Below are 18,525 nucleotides of genomic sequence, written 5' to 3' on the forward strand. Positions count from 1 at the left end.
GATGAACAATGGAGGTTAGCATTGACTGTTCATTTTCATGGTATTGCTTTCTTCTTGTCTATATAAATATTTCCCAACCATCACATTTAGGCATATTTTTGTTCCTTATTTATAAAAAGGCAGCATGGTTGCCTAAGGCTTCACGTATTGATTGAAATCAGCACACTGTACTGGGACTGTAGAAGTGTGGCCGTGCTTGTAGCTGAGTTGAATGTAAATGCTCATTTCTCTCTGTATTTTCTGAAAGCTTTGTTGATTAGCATCTGATATATGAATTTCAAGAGGACTGTAGACACTGAAAGGATCCACTGAGAACAAACAGAAGCGTCCACATCCTTCACACTTTTATCCAAAGCTTCCCTGGGGAAAAGCCTATGAATTGTTGACATTTGTCCTACTGCTCTACATTGGTAAACAGACTCAGTATTACTTATGTTTTCTGTGTATCTGATCTCCTCAGTATTTCTGGCACAGCTAAAACCTCCAACACGTTGGATTGCAAGTCACTTCTGCAAGAAATCTCTCATGCAGATATTAACTTACATTACTTTATCATTGCACCAGCATTTGCATTATTATTGAATTGATTAAGTAAGCTGGTGTTTGGAAATAAAGTTAAATGCTTTCTGCCTTTAGGTGGCAATAAGATAGCTTCTTCAAGTAACATTTATAGGTTTATCAGTTACTGTACTATGCTCATAGAATCACTAAGGTTGGAAAAGATCTGTAAGATTGACTCCAACCTTTGAACAAACACCCCCTTGCCAACTAAACCATAGCACTAAGTGTCACATCCAGTCATTTTTTGAATACCTCTAGGTATACCCTAGTTTGTTAGCTTGCTTCAAACTGAGTATAAAACACCTAATTTTTTTTTCTGCAAGATGGGGCATATGAAGTAAAAGGTATGTTGCTACATTAAAAAAATTAAACCCCAAACAAACACGCACAAATCCTATTCATGTTGCGTTCCATAGATCATAAAACTGATCATCTTGAGTCTGGAAATTTTGAAATGACCAGTGCTTAGCCAGTTGCTTGGGTACAGTGCAATTTTGATCAATTATCTCATATTTCTTTTGGCTGGGGGACTGGTTAGCTCTAGGAACCTTGTTTGTTGTTCTTAGCTGAAAGATAAAATAGTGATGGGGTTGAACATCTTTGCATCTTCTGCCTCTCTGTAGGAGAGTTCCACATCCTGCTTTCTTGAACACGGGAGCAATTAGACAAATGGGACACTTTCCTAGCTGTAAAATATCAAGCTGTTTTCAGATAGCTTGTCAACCCAAAAGTTCATGATCTAGTTTTCTTGCCTATATAGCCATGCTGATTCAGGCTGTGTTCTCAATCTGTTTTTGACTTTTCAATCTGCTTCCCTGCATGGGCTGTCCATCTCAGATGCACTATCCACACAATAGCTATTAATTTTTTTCTCTGTCATCATTAAGCTTGCATCTGCCTGTGTTTTGATTGCAGTATGCCTGGTATTTGCATTTGAAGGCTTTAATCACTTCAGTATTGGGTTCCAAAAGGAAACCTACTGCCTTCTCTAAGCCATCTTAAATGACCATCAGGAGGTCATGTCAACTGCATGAAGATTTAACCTAAATTGTGAAAAAGTTTTAGAGACCTAAAACTTTCCCATATTTTCAGAAAACGGATATAATATGACTGGAGCCCATCAGTCACCTCTGCAAAGGCATTATTTGCTGTTGCACTGCCAAGAAACACAATGGACTTAGACTCGGTGCCTCCTCCTGTGTTCTTCAAGAGTAAAATGCAGTCCTTGTCCAAGACACTACACAATCTGTGTACCCAGAGTGTGAGGGAGCAGGGAATGATAAACAACCAAGTGACCAGAACTGAGCATTGAGCACCTGTAAGACAGCCCTTGGAGAGAGAGATTACCAGTTAGGCTGAAGTCTGGGTTGGATTTGCTAGCAAAGAAACCGGTACACCCAGGTTGATTTCATCAGCCTTCAGGTGAGCAGGGTATAAAATACTGGAGATATGTTAAGTGAATAATGTCCGAATGGAGACACATCATGTCTTATGGAGGGGGCAGTTTTGAGGGAAGCTGATTTTGAGGGAAGGGCTAGAGCCTGCTCAGCCACTGCTTGGTCTTGTATAGAGGGGATTCCCTCGCAGACCTGTCTGCCACTGATTGCTCCTTAGCAGAAAAATTTCAAAGAACTCTGAGCTTTGGTTAATGAGTTGTGAAAAAGAAAATTAAAATTTATAAAATTGTGAATTTTTTTAAAGTCTAAAAGCTTAAAAAACCCCGTCTTCTCTGAGAAACATGGAGTTGCAAATGACTAAGGGAATATTCAGTGATAAATGGGCATTCCAGTTTTGCCATAAAATACAAGACCTGTCCCTGACCTTAACCCCTAACATCTCTAGCAAAGATTTCCATCTGTGGTGTCATACTGACATTTGACTAGGAAATATGGTACCCTCTTGGATAATCCCAGGCTGGTTTTTCCCTGCTTTTGTGTTAGGAATGTGGAGGTAACTAATACATAATACATTCTACTTTGCAGCAAGTTAGCAGCTGAAATAGGCAATCATTGGAACAATTCGATGCTGTTGCATTATGCATCAGAAAAACTACATTAAGTGTCAAAGCCATAAAGGCAGACTGCCTAGTTCTGATAGCAGTCAGGTCATGTTTTATTTCTTATTAATCATCACAGACTAGAAGAATTAATTTCTGTGCAAACACTTCAGAATTCCTGTCCCAGGAGGTGACTAGTTAAAATAAAAGTGAAACTCAGAAATAGCATTCTTCATTACCTACTTATGTTTATAACTGATATGTGCATATGTGCTGCTTTCTACACCTAAATTAGAAATCTAGCTTCTCTTTTTCCTTTTTTTTTAAAGCGTTAAATATAACTTTTGTTTTACAGACATCATTTCATGTCACTAGCTGAACATTAACTTTCTACTGCTATTTCTATTTGCATATAAATATGACACGTTGTCTGGAACAGTCATTTTTCTATTGTTCTTTTACAAGTCTGTGCCCATTTTGTTCACAGCATTATTTCTGTCGTGCTAGTTTGCTTCTGACACTGGAATTTCCATCTGGGGTTATTTAGAGTTCAGTGGTAAATGGCTTTTTCCTCAAAGGTTGCACTTTTCTCCGTGGTCAGACTGACATTTTCCCTGTGTGTGCCCACTGTTGCCATTCTTTGTCATGACCTCAAATGCTGATGATTATTTTATGGTTCTCAAAGTTCAGATTTTAAGATGCCTCTAAAAAGTCAGGGTGCTGTTACAATTCTCAGGTCTTGGAATATGTATACAACGTTTAATGGCATCTTGTTACTCAGCTTTTATGACCAACTTACAAAAAAGTATCACCTCACTCAGTCAAGAACATCTTTTTAAGCAAAATCTTGGGAGAAGTGACAATACCTGTGTAGGATGAAATTCAGACTGGTCTCTGTTAGGACAGTCTTTGTCAAAACAGTAAAGGTGCCTCAGTCTTTGTAGCTGATTTAAGCTATTGTATCTGCACCAGGAGCAGGTTTCTCAAGGAAGCAGAAGCCATAGAGGTCTACATGGCCCTTTCTGAGTCCAAACTTGAATTCGAAAAATGATGTCCTGTGCTGGAAAAGCTCTACACTGTGATTACTGCAACTAAGAGCCACTAAGAGACCAGTAGTGATTTTTAAGTGGTTTTAATGAGGAATCATACCAAGCACGGCAGCACCACACTGAAGAGAACAGTGGTAAATAACTAACACAGCTGCCCAATACAGTACCTACGTGGAATACTTCACAGAAATCACACAGGCGATTTGGGCACTGTTCCTGCATCTACAGCCATAGTTCTTTGCTTTTCTGATTACTTTCTTGAAGGCTAGGTCAGAGAACTCTGTAGGATACGTTGCCATACTTGTCCTAATCCATTTAAAAAGATGAAATAGTGTGGAAGAGCCTGTCCCTGCTTTTGTTGTCCTGACATCACCTGAAATTTGACTGAGGGAGAAGCTGCTGTGGTACTAATTATAAGCAACAAACTACTTTTAGGCAGGAACAGCATCTCTTCAGGAGCCAAACTCTTCACCTTGGCTATAAATATCTGAACAAAATGAGCAACCTGATTTAGAGGCAGAGGGGTTGGAACTGGATGATCTTTAAGGTCCCTTCCAACCCGAACCATTGTATGATTCCATGGAAATACCAGTGTCTTATACAATGGTGAATGCAGGGAACATCTGCATCTGCAGACGTCTGCAAACATACCAGTTGGTATCCAATAATTGACCCAAATGCAAATGAACTGTCTTTATCTTGCAGTCCAGGTTGTCAGCTTCTTCTGTTTTGAGCTTCATCTACTGCTTCCTTCTTCCATGCTTGATGCCAATGCCAGTTACATGTGCTTCTCCCAAATGAATGCCTCTGTGCCAAATGCTCCTCCAGTTCCTATCCTGTCCATTATTGGCTTTCGCTAGTATGGATTTCCCATCTCCTGGGAACATTTTGACTCTTTAATGTCCAACGTGTTCAGGAGGTAATTGTGAAGGATGGAGGGGGCTGTTCCAGCACTCCCCAGCTGCAGTCTGTTCATGCTGTTGGCTGAGTGTGGTGTCTGGGCTGTAATGTGTGAGGTGTTTTGTCCCATTCAGGTCTGGAAACCATTTGTTGTTGGAGGACAATCGTTGTGCCTCTTGTAAAGTTAGATGACCTGTAAAGTTTTTCGGGTGAATAACTTTTTCTACTGTGGGGGTGGCTTCAGTGAAATAAGTGAGCACAGTTAATTGGAGTATTTATATCATAGCAAGGTTATAGGTTTTCAGAAATAAGTAAATGTATCAAATTGTTAAAACATAAAATCAAAATAGAACAAATATTTGGCTACCAGCTGAAAAGTATTGATATATGCTTTAATTTAAAAGTGATCAATCTCATGCAAGGCCTTAAGTGGGTATGTCTGGAAGGGTTCAAGTTTTTGATGTTCTATACAGACCATGAAATACAGAAGCAGAACTTTTCGCTTGCTTTATATTAAGACATCTCATATTTCTCTCCTTTTTTGCATGGATCTGCATAATTTCCAACAACATGGAAAGCGAACTATACTTCCTTGCTTTCTTTCCCCTGATTTTGAACATATTTATAGCAGTTTAAGAAAGAAATTGAATAGTATGATAAACAGTAATGTTCAAATTTGGGTTCATAGGAAAAAGAAAAAGTTTGTTTTCTGTAGTCATAGGCACAATGGAACATGAAGTATGCAGTAATTTTCCATTATACTGTGCACCCTCTCCAGAATCTGTATTCACTGCCATTCTAAACAGCACATCTGCTAAAAACGCACCTTCAAAGTACATTTGAGGAAAATACAGTATGTACCTGGAAGGCTGTCATCACTGTGCACTGGTATTTATCTATAGTTAAGTGGTAGAGAGGACTCCAGGTCCCATTTGTTCATGGGCTTCTCCATCCCTCTTACTCCTACCCACTCTTCTGCTGTGTTTTGATTTTATCCCGGGGTCGGTGACCTTTACATTTGCTGTGTAGGGTCATTATTGGCCTGGTGCTTTTTGCTCCATCTCAAATTAGGAGCAGCGAGCCGTTGCATATAAGTATGTAAAGTAAGATATAATTTATTAGCAGTGTTCCTGAAACAGTCATCTTAGATGTACAGATATAGTGACTGAACCAGTGCTTAACAGTTTCATTAAATTGAATTTCTTGTTATTTGCAAAATCCTATTTGGCAAGTTGCTGATGCCTGCTATTTCAGTAACTTACTGTCTTTCGAGAAGACAGCTGGGTTAATACATTATTGAATATTTTTAGCATCCTTTAATGCTGAGTTCACAGGATTCTCTAAGTGAAGTAGACTTTAAAGCTGAGAAGTTTTTGAAGAGGGTTTTACTTTGAAGTTTTTTAAGGAGCTGCTTCACTTATAATGCCAGTAAAACTTAGAATGTGTTCTGAAAGGCTATAAATAGCAGCAGTAAAACAATGGATTTAATTTGACAAGTAGTTCTTATCGATAGGTAGGCAAAGAAGGCCACAGTTAACAGTGGGACCAAATGTGTACTCTGCTTTGTGGTTTCATAGAACTGAGTAAAAATCAGGCTTTTAGGGACAATTTTTCACTGAAATAACATATTACCATGACTTAAATCTTTCTCTCATGCATTAGGGAAAAAAATAAAAGGTATGGTCTTTCAAATGTGTTCACTTTGAATTAAGATGTATGAGAAAACTTCTGCCTATGTTAGGCCAAATATTGTTAACATTAGATGCCTTCTTTTGGCTTTTTCCAGAATTAGGTCATGTAACTTTCAGCCAAATGCCTGTTTTTAAAGGTAATACAATCAAATAAGGGTTTGTTTTATTTTCCTTTTTGTATTATTTTTATTTTATTTTTGTGTGTATATTATTTTGTTTTATTGCATTATTTTTTATGTTATTATATTATTGCTGGGGTTTCCCCTCTGTGTTTCATAGCTAAATGGTATCTCCATCATGTCTACTATCATGGCTTGTACTTTGCATCCTCTCAGGTTGCTCCAGAGCTGTCAAAAATAAGATCAGAAGTTGTCACTGAGAAATACTGCCTTACTAAATTGATCAGTCCAAGCCAGTAGCAAGAAGAGAATCACTAGAAATTATCTATATATTTAGACACTTCTTGAACACTTAAATATTGTTTCTTCTCAGCAGAAAACACTGAGCACAAATGAAATGAAGGGGCTGACAAACTGTATGCTTAGCATACCAGGGGTGTAGATGGCCACTGCTTGGTACTCATTTATCTTTCTTCCAAGTTGCAGGAGCTTTTCTCCATACCATGATATCAGTTCCTATAATAAAAGGTTGTTGGAAATGGAAAGCAATTAAGAAAGACTTGTCAGCTATTTATGCTCTTTAAAACAACAGAAACCAGGCGTTTATTTTGCAGAACTAGGGAAGAAAGGAGTTGATGAATTATCGGCTGGCCTCACGCAGGAGAGTTAAACGCTGGCGCTAATTAATGGCTAGTTAGCAGAGCACCATCTTGATCTCAGTGGAGGTCGCCTGGATGGGGGCCATAAATCCATACTGCAAATGAGAACAACTCCAAGATGCTTAATTTCAGCTAGATGAGATGGTGGCTCTCAGCTGCTAGGAGGCTGCTAAGGCAGTATTTATTAGGTCAGAGTTTGGGACTCGCAGATCTATTTCCTTCCCGCTGGCTATGCAGCTGCTTGTTATTGTTGATAGTTTTTCCAGGGCTTCAGTGGTTGTTTCACTGTGCGCTGTTTTCCTCTTGCAGGCGTTTGGACAGTCCTTCTCCGTTCACCGCAAAGTGGCTGAGGATGGAGAGACGCGGGAGGAGACTCTGCTCCAGGAATCTGCATCAAAAGAAGCTTATTACCTCGGGAAGATTTTGGAGATGCAGAATGAGCTCAAGCAGAGCAGGGCGGTGGTCACCAATGTTCAGGCAGAGAATGAGAGGCTCACTGCCATCGTCCAAGACTTGAAAGAGGTAAATGGGGGTGTGCAGGGAGCAAGGGGCTGAATTTTCTTGGAGTATCATGGATAACATGGCTCTGAGTAAGGAAAACAATACAAGAAGTAAAAATGCTCACCTTCTGGTCTGTGATCATCCCTGAAACCACATGGCCTGAAAAGGCTACAATTCAGAAAGGGAAAAATATAACTTTTATTATTTTTAAACAACAACGATGACAAGTTCTTATGAGTATAATAAAACCCAATTCAGGAAGCTATAATTTCCTAAGCACTCTTAGCATTTTGCGTTGTATTTTATAGCACCTACATGTAAGTGAATTTTACATAAACACATTTTCTGCACACTTCTGATTCACGCAACTCCTCTCTTTCTCAGAATTCACATGATTTCCCGGGTATTCTGGACTGGCTAGAATTAGATAAAGCTTTCACCATTTTTCTTCTCCTGTAAAGCAAAATTAAAATACATGCTCATGTTTAGAAAATGGTAACAGTAAGAAAGTCAGATGTAGTTAGTGGCCATATGAGACAATGAATAATTTCAGTCAAGAATTTAGTAATATTTAATAACTTGCCTTTTTCTCCCCTTGAAATATGGAAGTTATAGAAAGCTACTTTGCTTACTGTTGTTTCTAAATCTCAGTTAGTGGGAGACTGATATAATTTTATGAGTTTATGCTTTCTCTGTTGATGGTTGCTACATGAATTGTGCCAACTAAAGCTCAACACCAGCCCTACACAAGAGGAAGGTGACTGTTTCCTTTAGCTTTGCTAACAAATTGGCTGTTGCTCCCTTTCTTAGACTCTTAGACACACACATCTTAGACTCACTAAGATGTGTGTGTCCCACTTTGACCAGTTAGTTAAGGTGAAATGGAGGATAAGGAATATACTGGTCATCAAGTCCTCAGTGTAGGCTGTTTTTCCAACTTGTGTCCGAGAAGATGCACATGGAAGTGATCCCACATCTTCCCTGCATTCCCCAGGAATGCTTGAACATGGGGACTCTCCCCACTGTCCAGCTGCTAGAAGAGATCTTTCCTAGGTGATTCTGGAAAGTGCTTGTTTAATACATTAGTTTGTTAATATTAAAGTTTACTATGTTTTCTGTAGTTGAGTGGAATAGTGCCCTTTTAACCTACAGAAACCCCGGGAACAGGGTATCTCTAGAACAGAGTCCTTTATTCCCATTGAATATTCTTATTTAATGGTTGTCCTGGACTTGCCTATAATAAAAATCAGGCTTCAATAAGAAGTATTTATGCCATTTATTCACAAGTTACAAATAAAATATGTGATTGTAATTGCAGTTCCAGTAGTAAAGAAACAAAAAAAATATCAAATTGATATCTACTTATCCTAAAATCTTTTTTGTGGTAGGCAATCAGGTGCTGACACACCTACCTAACCATTTGGTTAAGTTCACAGGTCCTCATGACATGGGGTTCAGTCACAAATGAACAGTTATAGAAAATACCCATTTGTCTTTATACTTGATTCCTTCCTCTGGGATCTCCTTGGGATTCCTTCAAATGCAAATCTCCCTTCCATTTTCTATCATGGTTATTGATCTGTAGGTTGTTGAGGAGGCAGTTTCAGTACCTGTCCTCCCTAGAATATTGATTGTCCTCATTTCCTTGGAGATAATAGTAAACCCTAGTGTGAAACCAGCTGCAATTATTTCCTGCTTTAATGCTACATAGCAACAAGTCATAGTAGTTAATTAAAGTGCAATAGAGGAATTTACCTGAATAAAAATAAGGCTGATAAACTGACTGTTACCATTAAGATGATGTTGTATCCTGAATATAAAGTCCTTGGCTACACTGAACTTTTATTTGTATCACTATAACTGATGTATCTAAAGATAAATGGGATTAGTGCAGTCAGTTCATTATCCAGATTACACCATACACAATTATGATTAATTACTTGAATAATAATAACAGATAAAGAGTGATTGACACCTACTTTGAGCTCTTTGGGATCTTGTCACACTGAATTACACTGGTATTTCACTTTGTGCTCAAAGGAGTCTCACCCTTGTACCCAGCCTGGGATACCTTGGTCCAACCATGTAAATCCTATAGCTGTGACATCCAAGTATCTGCAGAAACAAGATGCCCTTTTTCTCTAAGTGTTTATAACCTTTCTGGGTACTGCAAGTAGGAAAAAGCAGACTTAACTTACTCCAGATCTTGACAACCACAAAGGTGGGGAAAAAAATTATGAAGTTTCTTGTAAATTTTTGGGTAAAGCCAGAATTAGATGCTGCCATGGGTGGATTGCTACAATGAGGAAGCAATTTGTTTCTTTAGCCAGTATATTTGAAAATTTAATTAGAGAAAAAAATGGAAGAAAACAGGATGATCTTCGTGTGAGCAACTGGACTGAGTGATGTAAAGATAGATTCTGGACATAAGTTACCTGGTTGTATCCTGTCTTTTCCTCTCCCTGCCCACCCCCCCTCAAGAGAATATGCTTTATAGTTGCTTTTTTAAACCTTACTAAGGCATCTTATAAACTAAACAACAACAAAAAAATCATTCCTTTCACCTTCAGTCTTAGTATAAAAGCTTTGAATAACTGATGTGTTGTTCTGGGAATAGAGTTTTTGCAGGGATGACAGAAATTTATGGTATTTTATCCACACACTCAGCCACTTATGATACTGTAGACTGATAGCTAGGTTTTCAAAAAATGACCCCTGTTATTGTATCATGTCTCTAAATAATACAATTAGTGCTTCTCCATTCTCTAGCCTGTCATGGGAGTTATCTTATTTATATGTGCTGTTCTCTGAATTTGCACAGAAGTCCACAGTCATGTGAATGTGTATGAGCATTTTGTGAACCGTCAGAATACACTCATATGAATGCTGATGACTTTTAGGAATCCTGGGAATTCCATAGCCCCAGAGTTTAAAAATTCATGCATTTTAGCAAGTATCTGCCATACAGTCACAGCTGATGTCCTCAGGGCAACTTGACCTGGATCCCTCTTGCTATAAAAGGGAATGTATCAGGCTCAGGTCTCTGGAGATTATGCATCTCAGTCTGGGAAAGCAAATAAACTGATTTCAATACTCATATCTAGAAAAAGACATACTTTATTTGAGATCTTGAGCATTTGTTTCACCCTAATGGTGAATAATGAACCAGGAATCTTTGTACAAGATAGTTTTCTAACTTCATGTTAAAAGTATTAAAAGAGTAAAACACCAGCAACATTATTTTTGATGTAATAAAAATCAGAGAATATACCAAGTTGAAAGGGACCCACAAGGATAGGAATACTATTAACTATCACCTAACTAAATAACACATACATTTTGGAAAACTGGTAGCACTTTTCTTTCTTTTTCTCTCATCAAGACCTCAGATAGGGAACACAGACAGTTATTTGGAGATTTTTAAAATTGCTTTACCTTGAACCAAAAACGTACTGATTTTAAAACTGAGGCTAGAGAGATCATTTTTTAGCAGTCAGAGACCAGATTGACAAAATCTGTATGTCAGGCACCACATAGTTTATGGTAGATGGCCTCTCTGTATGGAGAGATCATTATGGTTATTAGCTCATGTAACCTTTTCTAGCAGCATATGAATTGTCTGCAGTTATAAATGTTACAGAAATACTTTTTTAAAACCCATTTTTTAAAAATACAATCTTCTGTCATTTTCTAATTCTCTGGAGTAGTTTTTTTTCCTATTTAAAACCAGTTACAGTTGGGAGATGAGTGACTGTTTTTTCCATTTGTGCCACTGAAAAATCTATTATGGTAACAAAAAGCAGTTTATAGATGCATAAAGGAGTGAAACCATTACCTTGAGAAACTGATAACTGACAGAGGTGGTTATGCAAGCACAGATGACCCAGCTCAGAGGTTGGAGCAGAAAGCACTCCATTAGAGGTTGTATTTGATAATTTCAATGGTCTTCTCCAACCTAAGTGGTTCTGTGATATCCATAGTTAGGAGATCTCCATATATAGATAATATCAGTGTCAGTATATAGATCGTACTCCTCTATCATGATGTCTTGATGCTGGGCATCTGACTCAAAACAGGTGGAAATGAGGGGGGAAAGAGCATGAAGCAAAGAGGAAGCAGGTAGAAAATAGAGATGAAAGGTGATGGTATTGTTTGAGTTTTGTAGGTATTATGAGACTCAGATTAGGAGTTGTGTGAGGTGGGTAGATGAATGCTTTTGTGTCTGCCAAGGCTGGCAGGTGTAGGTCAGCTCTTTGTTCCCATTAAGACTAGTGAAAAGGAGAAAGTCAGGAAGAAAAGGGTTAAAACTCATAGACTCTCCAATAAATGTCACAGCAGCAGCTGCAGGGATTGCAGAAAGAAATCAGCACCTGGGTACCTGCAGTACCTGCAGTCCGTGAGATAACAGATGAGCAGGGAGGTTTATGTGATGACAGTGTTAATGGGCCATGGAAACAGCACACACCTGGGCTTCTGGAGGGCAAAAACAGGAAGGAGGGCAGTGGACAAGTGGGTGGGAAGAAAAATACAAATTTATGATATATTATGTGCTGAAACCAGGTGAAAAAATATCTAAGATGAAGTTGTGCAGCCCTTGAAATCCATGGCTAAACATTTATTCACTTCAGCAGTACAAAAATCTTGCACTTCATGCTAATCAGGAAATGTATGGGTGTGATAGCCTGGACTTTTTTTGAAGGGAACATATGTTTGAGAAGGGGAAAAAATTTATAGTCATCATCTTAAAGTTGACTTTAATCTAAAAAATTAAATATTTCTATATTAAATATAGCTTAAATTCTATTTGGCTATTTCCTATTTAGAAATTATAGTTTTTCAATCTGAAGATTTCGGGATTTTTTTCATTTTTGACAATTTTGAGTAAAGCCTAAGGCCTTTAAATGTGAACACAGATGTAGTCAATAACCTGTCGTGGTTTAACCAGGACAAACACATCAATTTCAGGTTCTGGTTTTGTTGCTCTGGTTTTAGACTATAACAGGAGTTGGTTACATAGTGCTTCCTATATAATGTAAGATATAGTTAAGTCCAAAATCGGAATCCTTTATATGCTCAATTGTTGTCTAGTACTGGAAGCTTCTGCAGTCATTATGTGCCTAAGTTTCCACCTGTAAAATTTTGTGTGCATCTAAAGTTCTGTTTCTACATGCATTCAGGAACACATCTGGCTTGGACTGAGGTCTGTCACAACACTGTTGCTACATATTGAGCACTACTGTAGGTGCTACTGAGATCTTCCAAGGAGATGTTTCCCAGCTGACCTCATCACCTAGTTCTGTGGTTCCCTCTGGTTCTGTGATTCCCTCTGGCTCTGTGATTGTGGCAAGGTTTGGGGCTCCAATTTCTTCTCCAGCTTAGGATATATGAATCCACTTCTTCCTCGGAAGAAAGTGCCTTAGAAGTCAGTTGGCAGGCTCTTCATTCCTTCAGGTGAAGCTGTTCCGCATCGTTGGGGGATAGTTAGTATTTTGTGGGTCAGGGAGAGTGGGAGGGAGCAAGCTGATAAGAATGACTTAGCCTAAAGGCTAAGCCATTCAGCTGGGAATAGGGAACTAGTTCTAGTCCCTATTTCAATTAGTGTTTGGTAAGAAATACTTAAATATTAATTGGGGCAGAGACCAGAACCCCAGTCTCTCCTCTGTGAGGTGGCAGCCCTCAGCAAAGCTATTTCCAACCTCCAGAGAGAGCGTGATCTTCAGCCTGGATCTTCCATGGCTAGTGGTTTGACTGATGAGCTCTTGGAGGGACGTAGCCCCAGGTTACCAAGTGAGGCAACTCTTACCAACTCTGTGTTGAAAAAAGACAGAAAAGCTAAGTTTGGAAGAGGAATCGCTGCTAGGAACCACGTATTGCAGGAAACACCTTTTAGCTGCCTGGCTGTCGTGACAAAGTGAACTCCTTTTGATGTTATTAGCTTGCTTTTCCTTGTAGTTGTCTAATTTTCTTCATGCACTGAAGAGGGAACCTGTGATTGTGCTCTGATGATTACCCTAGCCAGTGAAGTGGTTTAAGTATTGACTCTGATGATGCATGCAGCGTCCTTACTGGTCTCTACTCCCTTGTAGTGGTGTCCTGTGCTTCCCAGTGTCTGCATCAATGGCTTTATCCCACTCAATCTGCTGAAGAATGGAACTTTACTTTGACATCTACACCAATTAAATAAAGCCTGTATTAGAAATATTTATCTTCTTGCTAATATTATGCTGGTACTTACAGCAATGGCCTTTCACCAAGGAATTGAGTGCATCCTTAATCAGTTGGCAGGTGACATCAAGTTGGGCACAAGTGTTGTTCTGCTGGAGCATGGGAAGGCTCTACAGAGGGATCTGGGCAGGCTCGATCAATGGGCTGAGGACAATGGTATTGGGGTTCAACAAGGTGTGAAGTGCTGGGTCCTGCACTTGGAGCATGACAACCCCGTGTTGCACTACAGGCTTGGGAGACAGTAGCTGGAAAGCTGCCCAGCGAAAAAGGACCTGGGGGTGCTGGTTGACAGCCAGCTGAACATGAGCCAGCAGTGTGCCCAGGTGGCCAAGAAGGCCAATGGCATCCTGGCCTGTATCAGAAATAGTGAGGCCAGCAGGACCAGGGCAGTGACTGTCCCCTGTACTTGGCACTGGTGAGGTCACACCTTGAATCCCGTGTCCGGTTTGGGGCCCCTCATGACAAGAAAGACATTGAGGTGCTGGAGCATGAACAGAGAAGGGCAACAGAGCTGGGGAAGGGTCTGGAGCACAAGTCTGATGAGGGAATGGGATTTGTTTAACTTGGAGAAAAGGAGGCTCAGAGTGGCCCTTATTGCTCTTTACAACTTCCTGAAAGGAGGTTGTATTGAGGTGAGGGTTGGTCTCTTTTTCCAAGTAAGAAGTGGTCGTACAAGAGGAAATGGCCTCTTGTTGTTGCCAGGGGAGTTTAGATTGAATATTAAGAAAAGATTTCTTCACGAAAAGAGTGGTCAGTTACTGGAACATGCTGCCCATGGAGGTGGTGGAGTCACCAACCCTGGTGGTATTTAAAAGACACGTAGGTGTATCATTTGGGGATACAGTTTAATGGCAGATTGGCAGTGCTGGGTTAATGGTTGGACTCGATGATCTCAGAGATATTTTCTAACCTAAATGATTCTCTAACTTTTAGAAGGAGAATGATTAAGAAAATATGGTGAAGTATTCAATGGTGTTTTCATTAATGTTGTTTTCATCTTAATGTACTTTCATGCAAGCCCTGCTTTTTGAAAAGAAGCTGTAGGAATGAGATGCTAGAGCAGCCCATGGAGATGACTGTGGGGGTCGGAGCTGTCTGAGAAACAAAGTGGAGCTGGATTCTGATAGCAGAACTGTTCCTCCTGTCAAAAGAGTGCTCTCATCACAATTTAGGGCATTACTAGCACAGTATAATTGACGATATTTATATTCCTTTGTTTTGGGAGTTACTGTCAACTGGTTAGAACCAGCACTAAATTAGGCTTATAAATCAATTTGTTACTTTGCCCACTGAGAGGTGTTTTTTGTGTTCTCCCTTCTGATTTTAGAGAAGCCCTCTGAAGGGAGATTCTCCAGCCTGCTGATGCCAGGCCACACTCACAAATTTTTCTCCCTCCCTTGCTGACAGTGTTAACGGGTAGTGTTTTTGGTGCAAAGTTTGCTAAAAAATATATGAATTCCTTATTCTTACAGTTTTCAGATTGAGCTTAATCGGAAATGTCGTATAATAGTATAATGTTATATTATATGGGAAATTTCATTAGGTGTTGCTGACATGCTTCAAATCCAAGTCCAGTTTACACTTGTGTCTTATCTGGACCTCTTAACAAACCTGCTAACAGTTCAGATGTTGATGCCTTCCCTGTGAAGGCACTTATTTGTGCTCCATCTAGACTGGGCAGAGCTACAGGACCTCTGGGGACTTGAGGCTTAACAGTGTGAAGAGTGACCCTGTCCTTGTTCCAAATTACTGTCCTCTTGACACAGTCTCCGTAAAATCACCAGTGCATGTTTGTAAGTGAAGGGCACTGGTGGGCTGCAAGTGCATTGACTGCAAGTAGTGCTCTTCACCGTCACTGCAGGTGTTTCCTTTAACCCTTACTCTGTTTTGTCTTTCTGACACACATGCATTTCCCTTCATACTGTCCTCATATCAGTATTGCTATTTCTACATAGCGCCTACCTCTGCTCTCTTCAGACTGATGTGGGCTGAGATGTAATCCCTGTGAAAGAGGTCCACTGCAGAGTTTCTCCCAACAGGCCATGAAGGTAGTATGGAGATGGGTTTGGTGACTGGTGTCACCATGGGCTGTGATGAGTCAAAAATAGCAGCGAACCACTCTGAAGTGCAAAGCTTTGTTTTGCGGCACAGGGCAGCCTGGAAGGGGCAAAACTATGGAGGTTGTCATCAATGAGTGTTTGCTGACAAAACCTTTTTACTCATTTTCATGTAGTTTTTAGAGTGTTTTTGTGAGGGTGTTGTTTTGTAGAGCTAAATGCTGGTGCTTTTTAATGGTTTCCTCTACCCTGTGCATTTATTTTCCCTGTTCACAGAACTTTACTTCTGAAAAGAAAAAAAATTATTTTCTTTGTATTGGAGGGAGACAGGAAAGCTGTAACTTGTAATCCTACCAAATCTCTTCTCATGCTATGAAATTGATAGGTATACAAATAGACTGTTACTGTCTATCTGTCAAAGAAAGTGTTTTGAGTATAGGCAGCAAGACCTGTCCAGCTTCAAATGCTTCTGAATGACCTTATTAACTGACACAAGTTTAATTACAAATCTGCCATTCAACTCCATCTTCTCCTTAGTTACCACCAAACACTTTCTTCTGGTTCTTGCTTCACAGTTTGGCCAACAATCCACTCGGGTGAAACCAAAGATGGCCGTGGTAAAGACTTACGCTTTGGTTTCCTGAAATGTGGTTTACAACCCTAAATTGCGATAATCACTCATAAAATGACTGTGTTTCCAAGTTCATACTCCTCATATGCACCAACTGTAATAGAATAGGAAGGTCAACGGTGCAGGATAAATTTTGTTTAAATTTGTTAAACATTTTGTTGTGTCACTGTTTTCTCAGGGTAATCCTCAGCTGCTTGTTCTTCGGTTCTCACCCTGGAATATACCTGCAAAGCACATCTTTGAGTGGTTGTGTTTCTTGTTAATGAGCCCCAAAGAATGACTTCGGATGCAAACTTGTTATCTGACACATTAATGACACTGTTTTCTTTGGCAAGGTTCGGGCATTTAGCTCTGCTGTGAATAGAGTCAAACAATGGACAGTAGGGAGGTCATAAAAAGGCCAAGTGGGATAATGGAGCATAACCGAGGGACTGTTGCATAAATAACAGAGTGCCTTATTATAAATACTCAAATTCTCAGCTCCTTCTTTCAGAAAGGGACCTTTGCAGGGCCTCAAATAGAAAATGAAAGGGGGTGCACTTTCAGCTGCACTTGGTAATCTGTGGGCAGTAATTAATCAAATCGGGATCTGGCAGTGCTTGTTCTTACATAAGTTCTTTGAAATAATGACCCCTTATTTTTGCTGAGGTAGTGTTTCAAAGCCCCTTATGTACCCCCTTGTGCAAGGTATTGGGTGAGCACATGCTGAGGAAGCCAGAAATAATTACCTGGGTTTAAAGGAGAGTAAGGCAAATTTCCTGGAGGATGGGACCATCAGTGCTGCTTACACCTGAAGGGCTGGTTGGGGATGCTGGGAAAAGTATCTGTTTCTCAGCTATCTTGCATCAGTGAGTGATGCACAGCCCCTTGGATGTTGGGCTAATAGCTCTCTGAACTTGTCAAAACATTATTTTTTGTCTTTGTGGCCTTAATTTTTTTTAAATATGCTGCCTTGCTTTTTTTCTAGATGAGGAAGCCCTCTTAAGAACTGCTTGTGCTGACTCATTCTTTTCAGTATTAATTTGCTGGTTAAAAATAACTTGGGCTTTTGTCTATTCAAGTGGTGTGGAGTAAGATGGTTTTTGGCAGTGCTGTGATTAGCTGCAGTGCCAATTTTTACAGAATCCTTGCAATATGATCTGGACTCTCAGGAGCAAGAGCCCAGGAGCTCTGTTGACTTGTACCTTGTGACTTCATTCATTTGCCTGGGATTAAGTGGGAAAGGAAGAATACCCTGGGTGGCTGACTTTCTGAAGCTTAAGCCCAAAAGCTTGAGCATTCTTGCAGATAAAGTAAAGGCATAAGGAGAAGGAGAAATTTTTGCTGAAAGTCCTCGCTGCCTGAGTGCATGAGCAAATAGAGCATACGTTTTGGTGACACGTGTCACTGATAAAGAATATTAATAAAGAGTGAAGGCAAGTTTGTTATCCCTGTTCCAATTAATTTCCTTTGATTTTTTTTTTAAATATCTTGAGCAGCTTCCAATTAAAAAAAAAATAATCAAAGCTTCTCTGAGAGACTAATGTTGTTCTTCTAGTCATTTGGTATTAGAATGTGCCTGGCAATTGTTGAGTGTTTTATGCCTTCAGTTCTCATTGGGATTACAGAACATTAATCTTGATGCATTCCCAGTCATCAGTACACAAGTGGTGCAGTTGCATTTCTCTTCTCCTGGATGTCCCCATGTGCATTCTATCTCTGCCTGACTTCACCTTCTGTTGTTGATTTTCTCCTGTTCTCTGCATAGGGATGCATCACTGCCTGTTTTCTGTACCTGCTTCCTCCTAAACTTTTGCTCGTGATGAAGCAGAGCAGAACTGATGGCACTGACTGGTTATTGATTCAGAGATGAGATCCACCAAGCAAAACTGATAAATCTAATACTCTCTTCTGGAGCTGTGATTAGCACTTGGACCTTGAGAGAAACTCATGCATGCTAATCACACGTGCACAGTAATTACCAGCCAAGGTACTTGACCTTCCACATCTGCTCTTGTTTGTTCAAAAACTATATTTATTTTCAGGACATTTTTTTCTTCTCTTTTAATCAATACTGATTTACTTGTAAGGGTTTCTCCTGGGATATACTAGGTGATCTGGGGAAATGGGACTTACCTTTTCCTAGGGATATGTCTT

The 18,525-nt window shown here is 39.7% G+C and overlaps 1 protein-coding gene across 7 annotated transcripts in view; it reads left to right on the top strand.

Annotated features, from left to right (window-relative positions):
- The window catches only part of BICD1 (BICD cargo adaptor 1), a 177,151-nt gene that overhangs the window by 79,413 nt on the left and 79,213 nt on the right, over positions 1-18,525 (top strand). For all 7 annotated transcript variants that reach the window (XM_039383273.1, XM_039383270.1, XM_039383271.1 and 4 more), the window contains exon 2: positions 7,285-7,497. In XM_039383273.1, the coding sequence (XP_039239207.1) occupies positions 7,285-7,497 (213 nt within the window). The remainder of the gene's footprint in view (positions 1-7,284; positions 7,498-18,525) is intronic.

This window comes from Pipra filicauda, unplaced genomic scaffold (genome assembly GCF_003945595.2).
Source record: "Pipra filicauda isolate LSUMZ 115617 unplaced genomic scaffold, ASM394559v2 scaffold2_size9829703_pilon, whole genome shotgun sequence".
NCBI classification, from domain to species: domain Eukaryota; kingdom Metazoa; phylum Chordata; class Aves; order Passeriformes; family Pipridae; genus Pipra; species Pipra filicauda.